The sequence below is a fragment of the Phyllostomus hastatus genome, unplaced genomic scaffold, assembly GCF_019186645.2.
Source record: "Phyllostomus hastatus isolate PE091 unplaced genomic scaffold, TTU_PhHast_1.1 phas_scaffold_60, whole genome shotgun sequence".
Taxonomy (NCBI): domain Eukaryota; kingdom Metazoa; phylum Chordata; class Mammalia; order Chiroptera; family Phyllostomidae; genus Phyllostomus; species Phyllostomus hastatus.
In genome coordinates, this window is record NW_025334038.1 from 17,341,930 (window position 1) to 17,361,528 (window position 19,599).

General features: G+C 46.0%; 3 protein-coding genes across 3 annotated transcripts; 1 reads left to right on the top strand and 2 right to left on the bottom strand.

Moving 5' to 3' along the window:
* Nucleotides 1-742: 742 nt before the first annotated feature.
* LSM2 (LSM2 homolog, U6 small nuclear RNA and mRNA degradation associated) lies at nt 743-8,909 on the bottom strand. The gene is made up of 5 exons (XM_045826110.1): nt 8,661-8,909; nt 7,987-8,054; nt 1,490-1,520; nt 1,313-1,372; nt 743-1,204 (listed from the first exon to the last, which is right to left on the bottom strand). The coding sequence occupies exons 1-5, from the start codon at nt 8,661-8,663 to the stop codon at nt 1,079-1,081; spliced, it is 288 nt and encodes a 95-aa protein (XP_045682066.1). The 5' UTR covers nt 8,664-8,909; the 3' UTR covers nt 743-1,078.
* A 1,308-nt stretch (nt 8,910-10,217) lies between these two features.
* On the bottom strand, nt 10,218-14,146 carry LOC123810504 (heat shock 70 kDa protein 1-like). Its single transcript, XM_045826282.1, has 2 exons — nt 14,091-14,146; nt 10,218-12,466 (listed from the first exon to the last, which is right to left on the bottom strand). Exon 2 carries the CDS (start codon nt 12,451-12,453, stop codon nt 10,528-10,530), a length of 1,926 nt encoding a protein of 641 aa, XP_045682238.1. The 5' UTR covers nt 12,454-12,466; nt 14,091-14,146; the 3' UTR covers nt 10,218-10,527.
* Nucleotides 14,147-14,540: 394 nt separating this feature from the next.
* LOC123810362 (heat shock 70 kDa protein 1) lies at nt 14,541-17,247 on the top strand. The gene has a single exon (XM_045826023.1). It carries the CDS (start codon nt 14,860-14,862, stop codon nt 16,783-16,785), a length of 1,926 nt encoding a protein of 641 aa, XP_045681979.1. The 5' UTR covers nt 14,541-14,859; the 3' UTR covers nt 16,786-17,247.
* The last annotated feature ends 2,352 nt before the right edge of the window (nt 17,248-19,599 follow it).

The following is a 19,599-nucleotide window of genomic DNA, read 5'->3' on the forward strand; positions in this document are numbered from 1 at the left end:
TGGCTCCCAGCCCGTTACGCTCAGGAGGAGGCACACCCGGGACTGCTCTCCCGCTCCCTTCAGGCACCGCTGCGGACACCCAATGCGGGTCCTTGGGCTGCGAACTGTTAGCACAGGCAGTAGAGGGAGCAACGCCGGGCCCCCCTCCCCCCCAAACAACCGGAGAGGGTGTTGCTGGGCCTGGCTGACCATTTTGCCAAGGCCTTTCGGCTAGCCCCAAACTGGGCCTCACTTCCTCTTATATTGAAAAGAGGGAGTTTCACTTTATGGCATCCAAGGCCCCCTAATTCAGAGCTCTGATCTGGAATGGACATGAACTAACGAAGGCAACTTGCACTCAACGCCCCCACCCCCCACCCAATAAAAATTCTCGTTTGCATTTATCTGCCATAGATATCCAAGTGTGCTGATTTGGCTGGGTTGAGGAAGAAATCCAGCAGCTTCAAATGCATCTTAGTGTGTCATTTAACATTGACACATTATGAAAGGACAGCAGGCACTCATTGAAGGTCTAGTCTGCGCAAAAGGCCATGTAGGTGGAGGCGTGTTCAGCAAACATGGTGTAGTTTATAGGAAATACACAGTTTATACCAAGGAGAGAGTAGGGGTAGATTGTGCGGGTAGGTTGGGTTGGATTCCTAGCTGGGGTGACGAAGGGGAACAGTGTGGATGAATTCAGTATCCCTTTCCTACCCTCCAGCCAGCCTTCAGCTTCCTTCCCAAAACACACAAGAACCAGAAATCTGCATCATAAAATTTTATTCCCGATGCGGGACAGATTCCTTCCATCCTCCAAAATCACACACTGACCTGGAGAGAACTAAGAGATTCTCCTGCCATCTCTGGAAATGGAACACCTTGCAGTTCCCCAGACAACTTATCTCCCCCTTCTGAGGATAGCTGCTCCCCACTAATTAGTCCTCTGATCTACTCATCCCTTAAAAAAAAAAAAAGAAAGAAAGAAAAGAGCACCTTCACTATTATAAAACCAGAAGCACAACATCTCAAGTATGGATGGAGAGGTCCTGGGCTGGGACACCAGGTCAAGGATCACCAATGGCGGAGGAGAGAAGGAACATCACTGTTTTTGCTGCAGGGCCTCCTTTCTTGCCGCATCCTGCAGTAACTGCGTGTCCACCTCATCTGCTGGCAACTGCACATAGCGGACCACGGAGCCCCGGATGAAGCAGTTCTTCACTGATAACTAGACAAAGGTAGGCAACTGTGAAAATACCCTTCAAAATACCCTCTACCCACCCAGGGGCCTCCTGCTTTTAGAGGTGTTTCCTCTTTTCCACCATCTCCAACTTACCATGTGAGGGTATTTCTCAGGGTCTGTGACACTGATGTCAGTTAGTTTGATGTTGAGATACTAAGAAAAGAAGATGAACACCATCATTAGCTCTAGAGACAGGATACAAGTACCCCACCCTTAAGCTCTCCCTTTCTCCTTCCCCAAAACCAGTTCTGGGCTCTTGCTCTGTCTCACCTGATCCACAGAATGGAGGGTTCCACAGATGCTGTTAGGGGAAGAGGGAAGGAAGAACCAAATTAATTTATACCAAAGTCAACATAGAGGTGACTTGAGAGCTGAGATAAGAACATGGTTGGGGGAAGTCAAGGACTTGAGGAAGCCAGAATAGGTGCAACCAAAAAGAGGCATTCCTAAACCCTAAAGTGGGAAAGACAGTGCTTCCAGAGCAGTATTTTTTAGACGGTACAACCCACTCCTAAGAGTTACCATCTTGTATTTCTCCTATACATAGTTCATAATACTACGTACTCCTAATTTCTCCTATACATATTTGTAATTTTTATAGCTACTTTATAGTCTTTTAGTTACTTTACAAAGTAGTTATTATCATCTAGGGACTCAGAGAGGTTGTATAACTTGCACCAGTTTAGGACAAATAAATAAAGACCCAGTCCACATGTCTGACCCAGAACCACCAGCTATTTTCAAACATTTATTGCTTTGGAACCACATCCCATAGATAAAGCAGCTAGCATTCCTCTTGATTAAGGGACAAGAGGGTTCTCCAGTCCTTGAGACCCTGAAATGTTAATGAGGAATGCTATCATAACACCAATGCTCTAAGCCCTGCTACTTCTTTTCTCTCCTAACTTCTTTAACTTGTTAGTGGCTTCAACTTTAAATCCCATGAATTATATTTCTCTCCCCTGCATATCCCATAAATCCCCACTGTTTACTGATGTCTAACATTTCTGTAATTCTCTTTCTAGTTTGACTTCTACAAACCAAGGTATTATTACTTTATACCTCAATCCAGGCCACCCTCCAACCTGTTCACCCTCACCCTGGTATCATCACCAGATTCTAAGTTCCTCTTAACCATGGTTCTCTAACACTGATGTGTGCTCAAAAGTTTCATGAGTCCATGACAAAAGAGGAAACACAGGTTAGTATAGTACCGAGTGTGAATGTAGTGCGCTAAAAGTTTGTTTTTCCCCTAAAAATAACTGTTTAATGAAGTTTTTTTATTAAAAGATTTTTATTTTTAGAAGGGAAGAAAAAACAGCAGGAAACAGCCATGGGTGGTTGCCTCTCACACGCCCCCTACTGGGGACCTAGCCCGCAACCCAGGCATATGCCCTGAGAATCAAACCCGTGACCCTTTGGTCCACAGGCCCTAATGAAGTTTTTTTAAAAATTGATTTTAGTGAGAGAAAACTATCTACTTGTTCCACTCATTTATTCATTCATTGGTTGATTCTCGTATGTGCCCTGAGAGGGATCAAACTCACAGCCTTGGTGTATAGGGACAATGCTTTAACCAACTGAACTACCTGGCCAGAGCTAAAAATAACCTCTTTAATTGTCCATCCTATTTTTTTGGCATTATTTTTTAAAGGTTATGTATATTTACTTTTTTTTTGAGTGACAATTTTTAAAAAATATTTTATTTATTATTTATTTTTAGAGAGGGAAGGGAGGGGGAGAGAGAGAGAGAGAGAGAGAAACATTAATGTGCGGTTGCTGGGGGCCGTGGCCTGCAACCCAGGCATGTACCCTGACTGGGAATCGAACCTGCGATGCTTTGGTTCGCAGCCCGCACTCAATCCACTGAGCTACGCCAGCCAGGGCCTATTTACTTATTTTTTGAAAAAGGGGAAAGGAGGAAGAAAAGGAGAGAAACATCAATGTGTGAGAAACAGCAATCAGTTGCCTGTCCCACGCACCCCAACTGGGGACCTGGCTAGCATCCCAGGCATGTGCCCTGACTGGAAATTACACTGGCAACCTTTCAGGGTGCAGTCCAGTGCACAATCCACTGAGCCGCACCAGCCAGGGCACTGGTATTCATTTTTTAATGAAACTAATTATAATAATTATTCTAATAGTTATTAAAATATAGTTTTAAAAAGTCTTTATCTTGCCAAAAATGAAGTTGGCAACTCTCTGTCAGACCCCAATTTCTGTAAAATTCTAAGTCTTTAAAATCCAGTGTCTGAGACCTACTGCTTCAGTGGTTTCACTATATCCCTGGTGCTGAAAATCCTCTGATAGCCCCTTACCACCATCTGCAGCAGTGAAATAACTGTCAGGAATTGTACAAGGTGGTATTATTTGATTCAGTCCCATAATAGATATTTGGCCCTGGCCAGTGTGGCTCAGGTGATTAGGTGTGGTCCCACAAGTGGCAGGGTTGCAGTTTTCATCCCCGGTCAGGGAACATGCCTAGTTTTTGGGTCCGGCCCTATCATGGGGTATATGAAAGGCAACCAGTCAATGGTCTTCTCTCACATCAATGTTTCTTTTTCTTTCTCCCTCCCTTCCCCTCTCTCTAAACCCTCTCCCCCTAAAAGCAATGAAAAAACATGACCTTGGGTGAGGGTAAAAGAAAAAAAAAGACATATTTGACACAGAAGTGGTCTGACAAGCCGAGAGAAAGAGCTCTTCTTCCAACCCAACAGACTACAGACTACCTTTGAATCTTACAGTCTTTGCTTTAGGACCTAGAGATAAAACCTAACAACCCCCACCGAAGCCCCCGCCCCCCCACGCCCCGCCCCGCTTTGGCCATGTGGATAGACCAGGAAAGAGAAGAGAGAAAAATATAAGAAAACAAGTCATCTAGCAAGACTGGTTTTGGCTTCCATACTTATCTCTCTACAGCTCTAATCCATATGCCATCAATACAGATTATTGGCTCCATATAGATTATATGGAGCAAGCACCATATACACTGCCAGTGTCATAAATGAAATCTCTGACATAAAAAGCAAGTCCCTCTCCTCACCATTCCATGCATGTCAATGTTTCTTCCCTTAATTATCTCTCATAGAAAGGTGGAAGACATTGAAGAATACACCAATCAAACTTTCTAAAGGACAATGGGGTAACAGAGATCACTATTTTAAATGCATGTCTCATTTAAAGGATTTTCTTCTAAAGAATTGGAAACAAGGTCTTGGTTAATAAAGATACCACACAGACATTAAGAATGTTAAAGATTAACTTTATTGACATGAAAATATCCATAACATCTGTTAAGTGAAAAGTAAGTTCCATGACTACATGGTATGAAACTTAAAAAAAAAAAAAAAAAAAAAGCCTAGCTGGTGTGGCTCAGTGTATTGTGCCAGCCTGAAAACCAAATGGTTGTCAGTTTCATTCCCAGTCAGGGCACATGCCTGGGTTGCAGGCCAGGTCCTCATTGGGGGCATGTGAGAAGCAACGGATTGATGTATCTCCCATACATCAATGTTTCTCTCCCTCTCTCTGAAAATAAATAAATAAAATCTTTCAAAAAGAAAAGAAAAGAAAAGAAAAACCCTGCCTGGGTAGCCTAGTTGGTTAAAGCCAAAATTGCAGATTTGATTCCCCGGTCAGAATCAGCCAATGAATGCATAAAAAAGTGGAACAACAAACTGATGTTTTTTTCTCTCTCTCTAAAATCAATAAATAAAAAAAATTTAAAACAGCAAAGCAGAATTAGATTTCAATTCTGGCTGTGTCATTTTCTAGTTATGTAGACCAAGTTTTTTAACCTATCCAAGCTTCAATTTCCTTACATGTAAAAGAGCAACAACACTGTATGTCACAAAGGAGTGTTATGAGAATAAAATGAGTTAATAATAGATGGAAAGTATTCAGAATAGTGCCTAGTCAATAGGAGGCTCTCAAATGCTAGCTACTTTTCTTTCAGCACACATTTATTAAGCCCCTACTATATATGAGGCCTATGCAAGACATTAAGTAAAACAGTGAGCTTAAACATGGTCCTGACCATGTTGGTGGGACAAGCCATAAACAGTTTTCTCTGAAATCACAATCCGAGAAGCACCCACTAAGAAGAAAATAAGATCTCAGGACAGACCTTATGATATAATGATCTACTTGGCTAGAAAGACCAGGAAAAGTCTCTCCAAGGCTACAGCATATAATCCAAGTTCTGAAAGATGATTAGGAGCTATTGATACGGTAGGTAGGGGATATAAAAGCAGTACAGACTGGTATACTGTTTATCTTCTACATTTTCTTTAACAAAAGGGAGATTAAGGCACATATATGTACTATTCTGCAATAGCTTTCCACATCTATACATCACATTCCTATGTGACCGCACACATTTCAGCACACATTCCTGTGACAGCAGTCTCATATGGAAGTACAATTTAACCTACTCCTTATTGATAGCTATTTGTTTTCCATTTTTGGCTACTGCAAATAAAAGTACAAATATTGAGGACTTCTGGCCAAGATGGGGGCATAGGCAGACACACTGCACCTCCTCGCACAACCAAAAGAAGGACAATAATTTTTAAAAAAGCCACCAGAACTGACAGAAAATCCAACTGTATGGAAGTCTGACAACCAAGGAATTAAAGTAGGCACACTCGTCCAGACTCGTAGGAGGGGCAGAGGCGAGGGGCAGAGGCCAGGGGCCGTGCGGAGAGAACTAGTGGCAAGGCTGCAGCTGGCAGACCCAGTGAGGCAGTGGATTGTGGCGCCAGCAGGCCCACATTCTTGCGCAGATAAACCAGGAGGAACACCTGGGGAGCAGGACGGACTGTGCAACCCAGGGCCCCAGCTAGGGAAATAAAGCCTCAAACCACCGATTGAAAACATCTGTGGGAGTTGAGGCGGCAGTGAGAGAAGCCCCAGCCTCAGAGGAGAGTTCACTGGGGAGACCCATAGGGTCCTAGAACATACACAAACCCATCCAATGGGAATCAGCAGCAGAAGGGCCCAATTTGCTTGTGGGAAGCTGGGAAAGTGACTAAAAACTGGCAGAGAGCGGAGCAAGCGCCATTGTTCCCTCTCGGACCTGGCCCCCACATACAGCATCACAGCACAGTGACGTGAGTTGCTCCGCCCTGGTGAACACCTAAGCCTCCACCCCTCACTATGTAACAGGTGCATCAAGACAAAAAAAAAAAAAAAGGTCCAAATGAAAGAACAGATCAAAGCTCCAGAAAAAATACAACTAAGCGACGAAGAGATCGCCAACCTATCAGATACACAGTTGAAAATACTGGTGATCAGGATGCTCACAGAATTGGTTGAATTTGGTAGTAAATTAGATTAAAAAATGAAGGCTACAATAAGTGAAATAAAGGATAATGTACAGGGAACCAATAATGATGGAAAGGAAACTGGGACTCAAATCAATGGTGTGGAAAAGAAACATACTATCAGAAAAAAATGAAGAAACAAGAATTCAAAACAATGAGGAGAGGCTTAGGAACCTCCAGGACATCTTTAAACGTTCCAACATCCGAATTATAGGGGTACCAGAAGGAGAAGAGGAACAGCAACAAGTGGAAAACTTAGTTGAACAAATAATAAAAGAGAACTTCCCCAATCTGGCAAAGGAAACACTTCCAGGAAGTCCAGGAAGCTCAGAAAGTCCCAAAGAAGTTGGACCCAAGGAGGAACACACCAAGGCACATCGTAATTCCATTAGCCAAGGTAAAAATGGAGAGAATCCTAGAAGCAGCAAGAGATAAGGAGACAGTAACCTACAAAGGAGTTCCCATAAGACTATCAGCTGATTTCTCAAAAGAGACCTTACAGGCAAGAAGGGGCTGGAAAGAAGTATTCCAAGTTATGAAAGGCAAGGACCTACATCCAAGACTGTTCTATCCAGCAAAGCTTTCATTTAGAATGGAAGGGCAGATAAAGTGCTTCTCAGATAAGGTCAAGTTAAAGGAGTCCATCATCATCAAGCCCTTATTATATGAAATGTTAACAGGATTTATCTAAGAAAAAGAAGATAAAAAAACATGTATAGTAAAAGGAAAGCAAATTCACAAGTATTAACAACCACACCTAAAACAAAAAAGCAAACTAAGCAAACAACTAGAACAGGAACAGAACCACAGAAATGGAGATCACATGGAGGGTTAGCAACAGCGGAATGGGAGGAGAAGAGAGGGGGAAAAGGTACAGACAATAAGTAGCATAGATGGTAGGTAGAAAATAGACAGGGGGAGAGTAAGAATAGTATAGAAAATGTAGAAGCCAAAGAACGTATATGTACGACCCATAGACATGAACTAAAAGGGGAGGGAATGTGGGTGGGAGAGGGTGTACAGGGCAGAGGGGAGTGAAGGGGGGAAGGGGACAACTGTAATAGCATAGTCAATAAAATATATTTTTTAGAAAAGTACAAATATCTCTGTACATACATCTTTACTTGTGGAACTGATTCTTACATTTCTAGAAGTTGAGTCGAAAGAGTATAGAATTTAATCAGGAAAAACCAAAACTATATTTTGTAAAAACTACTGATGCTTCTACACTTTCTGTACTTACGCTTTATATACTTAGTTCTTTGTATTGTTTTTCAATACAAGAAACAACACCTTGCTAATCTGTTAGCTTAAGGCACTAGTCATTTATTTCATCTTCTGTATCTCTCATCTTGGCCAGATTTCAAACAATACTTGTCCAGTTAAAGAGGTTCCAGGGCCCTGGGCACATCCATCCCCTAAAGACTTGTTGGAACAGGTACCTACCTCAGGTCATTCTTGAGTTCCACCACCACATCCTTGCCGACAAGGGACTTGAAAAAGGAGTAGAAGAGCTATTGGGCGAGAGAAAGAAAACCATTATATGGGAAGAGATATGGGAAGAGACATGGTACGGAGGAGTGACCTTCTGCCACTGTTACCAAATAGTGGTATTGGGATCCTCACATCTGTGGCAGGTCTCAAAACTTCACTCAGTCAGAGAGATGAACAGCTGGACCGAAAGATTCTGCACACTTCATTGAGCCTCGGAGAGAGCCTCTGCCCTGCACCCCTCGGACTCTCCGGGCTCGGCTCTCAATCCACCACCTGCTCTCCTGGGGTCCCTGCCCACTCCCCCTAGGGAACTGCAGAATGTACCCCGGATCAAACTCCCGAAGCCCGGTCTCCATCAGAGAAATGCTCCTTGAGGTCTGGCTTTTTCCTCTGCTGCTGTCCCTGCGACTCTCCCTCATTTTTTTTTTTAACAAAATTTTCTTTATAAGAGGAAAAAACAAGATCACGTGCCCCAGACTCCTCAAAGAATTTGGGGCGCAGGAACTAGTGCCCCCAGAGCCCAACTCCAGCGCAGACGGACGTAGCAGGGACCCATACTCCGACTCCCACAGTCCAAACCGTCCCCGCTCCCGAAGGGCACCCCCTTGTGACTTCACGATACCTACCATGGTGCTTACGCAGCGGGCTGCCGGCCGGACCAGGAAGGCGAGGGCCTGATGCCTCGGGCCAGAGACCGGGCGCAAACCAGAGCGCGAGCCCGCGTGGGGCGGAGTGGGAAACGTCACGCGAAGTCCGCAGTACTGAAAGAGAGCGCACGGCGGGCCCGGTGCTCGCGAGAGCGGGCCGGCTAGAGCAAAGGGCACGCTAAAGCCGGGGAAGGGAAGTGGCTTCCGCTTCCCCTAATTCCCTCTCCAGCGGCGGGATCCACCGCGCAGGCGCGGCCTCAGCTGTGGCGTGAGGGTCAGGGGGAAACTCGTATCCTCTCTTGAGGTTTTTCTTTTCTGAGGCAGTGCAGTCTGCGGCAGGATTTGCTAGCGCCCTGAAGGCACTTCCTATTGAAAACTGTTAGGAAGTTTGTGAAACCTTGAGATTTGTACACTTTTCTATATATGTTACACTTCTTTAAAGTTTAAAAAAAATTCATGTTGAGTCCTTATGATGAGGAGCCTGAACAAATCTTAATTTCATCCGAAGTTCTCTTCCAAATATTTCTCCCAAAGACCCAACCTCAGTCCACATTTCTTACACACTTTTGCCTAGGGTTGTGAAGGAATGAGTAAAACTTACACTGGTGGGATGATGGAAATAGCCATTCTGATAGGGCAAGGGTCTCAAGGTCTGGACATTTCTACATGTTATTTCTTGCTAAATGTTAAAATGTGCAGTATTTTTCAGATAGACCAGTAAACAGCATAAGCTGACAGGAAACTCAGCCTGATAAATGAGCCCAGCTGCAAAGAAGAAATTAACATGTACCAGACCAAATAGTGTACAAAAAATAGTGACTAAGTGTTCTTTAAGGAGGCAGAGCTTTGGATATCAATTCCTGCTCCTTTACTTGCTGCAAGTAAATATAACTACTTTGTGGCAACCATAACTCCTTATTGAATAAAGTACCTCACACTGCGAATCCCTTGAGTTTGGTAACATAATATTTCATATTCAAATATACCCCCTTAAATACAAAGGTTTACCAACGCAGTTGCGAGTATTTCTATACTCATGTCCCCAAGACTTTTATAAACGTGTTATGACGAAATGGGTGAAGATATTTTTTCAAGGAATAAGGCCATACTAAAATCCTCCATTTCTCATCTTGCACAAAAGTACCTATTTGTCAGGAGTTTGTTGTAGAAATGTTTTCTGCATGTAGAAGACGTAATCTTGAGTGCACACACGCTGGATTTAGATCCCACCTGTAGGTAACACCAAGGAGATGTGTGCCTCTTAGCTGAACCCTAAGCATCTAAATCAGTTTGTCATAGAACATAAGCAGTAATTATAGTTAGCAACGGCTCTAGCTGGCACTGGAAGTGCCTGATGACCAAGTAATTTTCCTGCTTGGAACAATTAGCACATGAAAACTCAAATACTTTGCCCTTTCTAGCTTAATCCTTCACAATTAGCTCACAATCAGACCATACATGCTCCCTCCATGAACCTTCCTTTTCCTTTCTTTTCAAGACACACAGTCTAGAGATACCAGAAGAAATTTGCTTAAGAACAAATTTACTGAGTCACAACCATCCACACCAGAAGGAGGAGGTTGGGGAGGCTAGAAATAAATAACAGGCATTCAAATTCATCAGATGGTTCAGAGAGGAGCCAAATTTTCCTAAAAGTCTCATTCCAGGGTCAGAAACAGGACATCGGAGTGTGAAAAGATGGCATATAAGATTCTTCCCTTAGAATCCCAAAACGATGGTAACTGATGTTCAGGTCCAGTCAACTCAAGAATCATAATAATGTTTGAAAATGAGGGGAACAAATTCACCTTAGAGGCACCCTAGAACCCTCCAGCTCCAGATAAGATTAATCTACTTCTTCAATGGTGGGGCCAGTGGCAGCCCTTCCAGGCGAGTACCCTGTTCCACAGGCAGGCCCAGTGCATCCTCCCTGGTAGAGTTTTGTAATGACTGGATTACACACTTGCTCCAATTCCTTTCTCTTATGATCGAACTCATCCTTTTCTGCCAGTTGATTTGCCTCCAGCCACGAAAGGACCTCATTGCATTTATCCAGTATTTTCTTTTTATCAGACTCACTAATTTTACCCTTCAAGCCTTCATCACTCACAGCACTCTTCATGTTAAAGGCATAGGATTCTAAGGCATTTTTTGCAGCAATTTTCTCTCTCTGAACCTCATCTTCAGCTTTATATTTCTCAGCATCCAGAACCATGCGCTCAATGTCCTCCTTGCTCAGGCGGCCCTTGTCGTTGGTGATGGTGATCTTGTTGGCCTTGCCTGTGCTTTTGTCCATGGCTGTTACATTGAGAATACCATTGGCATCAATGTCAAAAGTCACTTCGATTTGAGGAACTCCTCTGGATGCAGGAGGGATTCCAGTTAAGTCAAAGCGCCCCAGCAGGTTGTTGTCGCGCGTCATGGCCCTCTCGCCCTCGTACACCTGGATTAGCACCCCTGGCTGGTTGTCCGAGTAGGTGGTGAAGATCTGCGTCTGCTTGGTGGGGATGGTGGAGTTGCGCTTGATCAGTGCAGTCATCACGCCCCCAGCCGTCTCCAGGCCCAGTGACAGGGGAGCCACGTCCAGTAGCAGCAGGTCCTGTACCTTTTCAGACTTGTCCCCCATCAGGATGGCTGCCTGTACCGCTGCCCCATAGGCCACCGCCTCATCAGGGTTGATGCTCTTGTTGAGATCACGGCCATTGAAGTAGTCCTGCAGCAGCCTCTGAACCTTAGGAATACGGGTGGAGCCCCCTACTAAAACAATGTCATGGATTTTAGCCTTATCCATCTTGGCATCCCGAAGGGCCTTCTCTACAGGCTCCAGGGTGCCCCTAAAGAGGTCTGCACACAACTCTTCAAACCGGGCTCTAGTAATGGACGTGTAGAAGTCGATGCCTTCATACAGTGAATCAATTTCCAAGTTAGCCTGGGTGCTGGACGACAGGGTCCTCTTGGCCCTCTCACAGGCGGTGCGCAGCCGCCTCACGGCTCGCTTGTTCTGGCTGATGTCCTTCTTGTGCTTCCGCTTGAACTCCTCCACGAAGTGGTTCACCAGCCTGTTATCAAAGTCCTCCCCTCCCAGGTGGGTGTCGCCGGCCGTGGCCTTTACCTCGAAGATGCCATCGTCTATGGTCAGGATGGACACATCGAAGGTGCCTCCACCCAGATCAAAGATCAGGACATGTCGCTCTCCCTGACCTGCTTTATCTAAGCCATAGGCAATGGCAGCAGCTGTGGGTTCATTGATAATTCTTAGCACATTGAGACCTGCAATCACACCTGCATCCTTGGTGGCCTGGCGTTGAGAGTCATTGAAATAGGCTGGCACAGTGATCACAGCATTGGTGACAGGGTGGCCCAAAAAAGCCTCAGCAGTCTCCTTCATCTTAGTCAGCACCATGGAAGAAATTTCCTCAGGGTAGAAAGCCTTTTTCTCCCCTTTATAGGACACCAATACCTTGGGCTTGCTTCCTTCATTGATTACTTGAAAAGGCCAAAGTTTCATATCTGATTGCACTACAGGATCATTAAATTTTCTGCCGATTAGACGTTTGGCATCAAAGACAGTGTTCTGAGGATTCATGGCTACCTGGTTCTTGGCTGCATCCCCGATGAGTCTCTCGGTGTCGGTGAAGGCCACGTAGCTGGGGGTGGTGCGGTTGCCCTGGTCGTTGGCAATGATCTCCACCTTGCCATGTTGGAACACCCCCACGCACGAGTAGGTGGTGCCCAGGTCAATGCCAATGGCGGTTCCCTTAGCAGTAGCCATGGTTTTCTGAGGCCTGTTGGGAAAAAATGCAACAAAGTCTTGACAGAGTACTTCTTTATTCTATTTATTTGTTTATTATTTTTAATGTAGTAAAATACACATAACATGAAATTTACCACCTTAACCATTTTTCACATTGTCTAACCAACTTCCAGAACTCTTAATCTTGCAAAACTGAAATTCTTTGTGCATTAAACAACTCAACATTCCCTACTCCCACTGGCCCCTGGAAACCACCACTTTCTGTCTTTATGAAGTTGACTATTCTAGATAGCTCATACTAGTGGAATTATACAATATTTATCTTTCTGTGGCTTATTTCACTTAGCATAATAACAAAGTTCATCTGTGTCCATCCCATGTCCCATGGGCCTCATGTGGCCCAGGATGGCTTTGAATGAGGCTGAACACAAAATCGTACATTTACTTAAAATCTTTTTTTTTTGCTCGTCAGTTTTTGTTAGTGTTTGTGTATTGAATGTGTGGCCCAGAGACATCAAAAGGTTGGACACCCCTGAATTCTATGTTATAATATCATGGATCTGATTTTCCTTCCTTTTTAAGATTTAATAATATTCCATTGTGTACCCACATTTTACTCACTTATTCCCTCTGAGGACTGCTTCTGCCTCAGGGCTATTGTGAATAATGCCGTCATGAACTCTGTGTACAACAATGTTTTTGGTGTACAAATAACTCTTCCAGACAATGCCTCCATGCTTTTTGGACAAGGTAGACAAACACATCCCTAGCCAACTGGAAATAGGAAGGCAGTGGGTGTAATTGTTTTTAATTTCTCACAAGTCCTCACTCAAGTGTCCTGTCCTATGTCTCTGATATATAGGACTGTTCATATGGAAAGTAATGCAATTATTAATAAATAGTGCAAGAATAAACTTTCACTTACAATTATAAACCTGCTTTTGCCCCAACATATATTTATTCTGAGATTGTATCCATCTCCACTGAACTGAGATTATTTTACCTTTTGATCTCTGCATGAGACATTAATCGCCACATTTGGGTTTAGCTGCATTCCTGGGCTCCACTCCTGCATTCTACTAGGGACTTGTGGGAGTAAATTTGGGCCTCTAGGATCCCACTGCAGTGGGTTTTCTAGTTTCCTCAGGTGAGGTGGTGTGGTCCAGGTAGCATCTTTTTCTAATCTTTTTTTAAATATAATTTTTTAGAGAGAGGGGAAGGGAGGGAGAAAAAGAAGGAGAGAAACTTGCGTGTGTGACATTCAGTGATTAGCTGCCACTCACATGCCCCCCAACTGGGGACCTGGCCTGCAACCCATGCATGTGCTCTGACTGGGAATCAAACCTGTGACCTTTCAGTTCCCAGGCCAGCATTCAATCCACTGAACCACACCAGCCAGGGCTCTTCATCTAATCTTTTACTTTAAAAAATTCTGTTATCCAGAGACAATAACAAAACAGCTCCTCCACATCCTTCCAGCAGCTGTGACCAATCAATGTACTTTGGGTCCTGAATGGATTTCCGTCTCATGCTAGGTCAAGACCCCATACATCAGACTTTAACTAGAGAGACTTACAGAATTTTCTCAAAGACCTGTCTTGCCTATTCCCACCCCATTACCATCAGCCCTCCTTGTTCAACTATTCTTCCGTCACCTTCACTCCAGTTTGATAATGTTCGAATTGCGAAGCCAATGTCCGTGGGGACTCCCTCATTGTCCACCCAACGCAGACGGTGTCTCCCTTCCCGCCCCCCAACCCTCCCGCCCTACAACTTTAAGCAGGCTTAGTTTCCTTTCATCCTGACACCACACTGGCCTTGAGGTCAGAGGCAGCATTTCCATTGTAACGCGACTGCTGGGAACGCCGTCAACATCTCCCCACCCCCACCCCCCCCACCCCCCGGCTCCCGCCCCCTTCACAATGTCGTCAGCACAGCCAACCCGTGAGCCCCTCCCTACTTTGGGTCCCTCCGTCTCTCCCAGAGACCGCGCGAGTCCAGCAAGCCCCAGAAAAGTCAGGAGAGTTCTGAGAGGGGCGGTACTCAGTACGCTGATTGGTCCGGGAAAGCCTGGGGGCGGGAAGCCCGGAGAAAGCCCTGGAATATTCCAAACCTGCCGCGGGACAGAGATCGGGGATTGGGCGAGCGGGAGAAAAGGCGGGGGCTAGGAAGAATTATAAATACAGAGCCGCCGCCCGCCGGTTGCGAGCCCGCCGAAACCAGCTGGTACTTGCAGGCTTTCTGTGTTGTGCTGGTGAACGCAGACCCGCTGCCTCCTAGGACGAACTTCTGTGGGCGCCGGCGTCCAGTTTCCCGCTTCGGAAAGGACAGAGCTTGGGCCGAGCTTCTGTGGTCGCGGACCCGGACCACCGTTTGCAGGAAAAGCCCGAACCTCAGCGCAGGACGAGAGAGCAGGGCGCCGGCATGGCTAAAACCACGGCCATCGGTATCGACCTGGGCACCACCTATTCGTGCGTGGGGGTGTTCCAGCACGGCAAGGTGGAGATCATTGCCAACGACCAGGGCAACCGCACCACCCCCAGCTACGTGGCCTTCACCGACACCGAGAGGCTCATCGGGGATGCGGCCAAGAACCAGGTGGCGCTGAACCCGCAGAACACCGTGTTTGACGCCAAGCGGCTGATCGGCCGAAAGTTCGGCGACCCGGTGGTGCAGTCGGACATGAAGCACTGGCCTTTCCAGGTGATCAACGACGGGGACAAGCCCAAGGTGCAGGTGAGCTACAAGGGGGAGACCAAGGCGTTCTACCCCGAGGAGGTCTCCTCTATGGTCCTGACCAAGATGAAGGAGATCGCTGAGGCGTACCTGGGCTACCCGGTGACCAACGCGGTGATCACGGTGCCGGCGTACTTCAACGACTCGCAGCGCCAGGCCACTAAGGACGCGGGGGTGATCGCGGGTCTGAACGTCCTGAGGATCATCAATGAGCCCACCGCTGCCGCCATTGCCTACGGCCTGGACAGGACAGGCAAGGGGGAGCGCAACGTGCTCATCTTTGACCTAGGTGGGGGCACCTTCGATGTGTCCATCCTGACCATCGACGATGGCATCTTCGAGGTAAAGGCCACGGCCGGCGACACCCACCTGGGAGGGGAGGACTTTGATAACAGGCTGGTGAACCACTTCGTGGAGGAGTTCAAGCGGAAGCACAAGAAGGACATCAGCCAGAACAAGCGAGCCGTGAGGCGGCTGCGCACCGCCTGTGAGAGGGCCAAGAGGACCCTGTCGTCCAGCACCCAGGCCAGCCTGGAGATCGACTCCCTGTTCGAGGGCATCGACTTCTACACGTCCATCACCAGGGCGCGGTTCGAGGAGCTGTGCTCCGACCTGTTTCGGAGCACCCTGGAGCCAGTGGAGAAAGCTCTGCGCGACGCCAAACTGGACAAGGCCCAGATTCACGACCTGGTCCTGGTGGGCGGCTCCACCCGCATCCCCAAGGTGCAGAAGCTGCTGCAAGACTTCTTCAACGGGCGTGACCTCAACAAGAGCATCAATCCTGATGAGGCGGTGGCCTATGGGGCGGCGGTGCAGGCAGCCATCCTGATGGGGGACAAGTCTGAGAACGTGCAGGACCTGTTGCTGCTGGACGTGGCTCCCCTGTCACTGGGCCTGGAGACGGCTGGGGGCGTGATGACTGCACTGATCAAGCGCAACTCCACCATCCCCACCAAGCAGACGCAGATCTTCACCACCTACTCGGACAACCAGCCAGGGGTGCTGATCCAGGTGTACGAGGGCGAGAGGGCCATGACGCGCGACAACAACTTGTTAGGGCGCTTCGAGCTGAGTGGCATCCCACCAGCCCCTCGGGGCGTGCCCCAGATCGAGGTGACCTTCGATATCGACGCCAATGGCATCCTAAACGTCACAGCCACAGACAAGAGCACTGGCAAGGCCAACAAGATCACCATCACCAACGACAAGGGCCGCCTGAGCAAGGAGGAGATCGAGCGCATGGTTCAGGAAGCTGAGAAGTACAAAGCCGAGGATGAGGTCCAGCGCGAGAGGGTGTCTGCCAAGAACGCACTGGAGTCGTATGCCTTCAACATGAAGAGTGCTGTGGAGGATGAGGGGCTCAAAGGCAAGATCAGCGAGGCCGACAAGAAGAAAGTTCTGGATAAGTGTCAGGAGGTGATTTCCTGGCTGGATGCCAACACCCTGGCCGAGAAGGAGGAGTTTGAGCACAAGAGGAAGGAGCTGGAGCAGGTGTGTAACCCCATCATCAGTGGACTGTACCAGGGGGCGGGTGGCCCCGGGGCTGGTGGCTTTGGGGCTCAGGTCCCTAAGGCTGGCTCTGGTTCTGGCCCCACCATCGAGGAAGTGGATTAGGGCCCTACCTTTTCCCCCATATTTGTCTCTGCAGCAGAGGCGACTCAAGGATGTTGCTGTTGCCCTAAATTTTTGTTAACTATCAATTGTCTTCTATTTCAGTTCAGTCTGAAGTTAGGTGTATGTTTTTATTTGTATGTTTTTATTGCTTGCAACGCAACTAATGTGTTCTCTAGAATTCTTTCCATTTAATGTAACTTGGTACTTTAGAATGTCTGTTTTTCTCCTCAGTGATCAATTCTGCTACCCTTTGTGGCTGGCGGGCGGTGGGGGGGGAGGTTGGCCTTTAAAGACAAGTTTGAGTGGGGGCCTGCAAACCATAGGGTCTCAGTGGATTCCCAGTCGGCAAATGCCTGGTTTGGGTGCCAGATCCCCATTGGGGGCACGCAAGAGGCATCACACATTGTCTCTTCTTCTCTTCCTTTCTCCTCTCTGTAAAAATAAATCTTTAAAAAAGTGTTATTGCGTGACTGTTTTTATTTGTAAGTGTTAATAGACTCTTCCGAAATGTCTGAATTCCATACATGGTGAGTGGGGGCAGTACTTCTGATGACTGGTAAATATCGGGAGCCATGGCTATGGGTGTTTTTGTTGAGAATCAGTTCTAGGTGGTGTCACATTTGTGTTAGGAAACATTCTAGGTAACCATTTTGATTGGGGTGGAGCTTGTTTTAGAGAAAAGTAGGGACAGGAGCAGCAATAGGGTTTTGGGGAGGAGAGATAAGTATGGGTTTAAAAGCTGTGTTTAAATGATAGAATATCTGGTTCCTTATTTGCAGTTATATTTGCAGAGCTCTTTAGTACCCACTCCTTATCTGTGAGTTTTTCAGTCTGTTGTTGAGGTTATAAAGACATTCAGGATAGACAAAAGAGCAAAAAATGAGCTGCAGATTCACCCTGGCTCTGTAAATCCCACCTGGTGGTGAAATGCAGTTATTTATCCTGTGAGTTTTGGTTGCCTCTTTTTATATTGCCCAAATGGTCTCACTTCCAAAGTTGTAATGTCACTTTAAGCAGAAATATGCTATAGGTAAGTGACACCTTCAGTTATGGTCACCCTGCAGTTATAAAACTGAGTCTGAAAGATTGAGAGATACTTATATGGGGGCATGATAATAAAGAGGGATGGGCTAGACACTGTACCAGGTTCTTTGAGTCAACCCAATAATCTTCAGTAATCCTTATCCCACCATCCTCTACACATCAGGTATTCTAAAGCGTTTTTGAATAGGTGAGCATGTGGAGGTGTCCACTTTAATTAGATCGGGAACAAAATTAGCACAAGTCATGGTTTGAGGCCAGACATGGAGCCCAAGTCTGGTTCTGAGTAATGTTTTTACCCAAGTTTTAACAATCAGTACCCTCTTTCTCCTTTTTAATGGACAGGCTCAAAACAATAAATTTAATGTAGAAAGAAGGAGATAAAAGCTGAATGGTATAGAGCTGGGGGGATAGGGAAAATGGTCTTTCCTTGCATACAAGCCTTTGCCTAGGGGATTCTTCCAGCTTAGCAATTAAGTGTTCAGAACACTTCCTCTAGCCTGAGAGAATTTCAACCTGTTTCCTGCCAAACAGGAAACAGGTTGGATATTTCCATATTTCCTGGAAATATGAATACCTACGCCAAAATCAAAGAAATGAAAATTCCATGTTGTACCTTTCAATAGATTACCCTCTGAGGAGGGTAAAAGAAAACTTGTTAGGAATGACAATGTATAGGTAAGTCCTCCTACTGCTTGTTCAAGCTGCCCAGGTGTTTCTAACTTGTGACCAAAGTGTACCGGTGATACCCCTGATTGTATCTTTAGGAGCAGGAAAGTGTCTGTTTTCAGAGACCCAGCTGGTGGTAAGGAACTCATTGCTATGTGTGAGCCTGAAGGCTGGAAAGGTGTTAAAAGTGTTGACTCAACTGGTAGCAGCAGCAGCAATGATAGAGATTAGGGAAATCTCTAGCAACAGCATCTCCAAGCAACAGTGTAATAGAGCCCAGAAGACAATTCCTCAGGCTGGGCCAGTTCAGTTCATGACTCCCTCATTAGGGAAGTGGTTCATTAGGAAGCAGTATCAGAATATGTCATTGTATGGAAAAATGCAATAAAAATAAATTTAAAATTACAAAAAGTGTCATTGTCCACTTGTACACATAACATGTTGAAACTTCAAGCAAAATTCACTTTGCAATATCAGCCACAGGTGGAGGCCCCTGGGCTGAGAAATGTGACAAATAAATGAATACCACAGGACTCTTGGAAGACATTTTTTTGGTTTTTGGGAGAGATTTTTTTGATGGAAGGTTGAAACTGGGGGAAGGTCAGGGCAGATGGAAGGATAATTGGGTAAGAAAGTAAAGGGGTATTTCCCTTTTGGGCCTTCTTCCAAATTTTACTCTTTGCTCACTGTGTCTAAATTATATGACTCAAAAAGGAGACTGATTTTGTATGGTTCAGAACTCCCAAATCACCATTCTGTGTGGCTTTTGCTCAAAAGATGAAAAAGATGCCAACGTGCATCACCAAAAATGACTCACATTTATAAATGAGGAGTCCAGGTGGGATTTGGGATAATATACAAGGTGATAGATTAAGGGCCAAGAGCAAATTGTTAGGGGATATTTGAGAGAGAATATATTTGAGAGTGTATTCTAGTGAAGGGAGAACATGGCCTGGCTGTTGCCACCTACTTCAATTGGTTTGCTTCCCACGCTTCCTTACATATGGTGCTGTTCAGAGCATACTGAACACCTCTACTGGTTTTGCTCAACTCCCAGGCCAGGCACTACTCATAAAAGGAAGAAGAATGAGAACCGCAGAACAG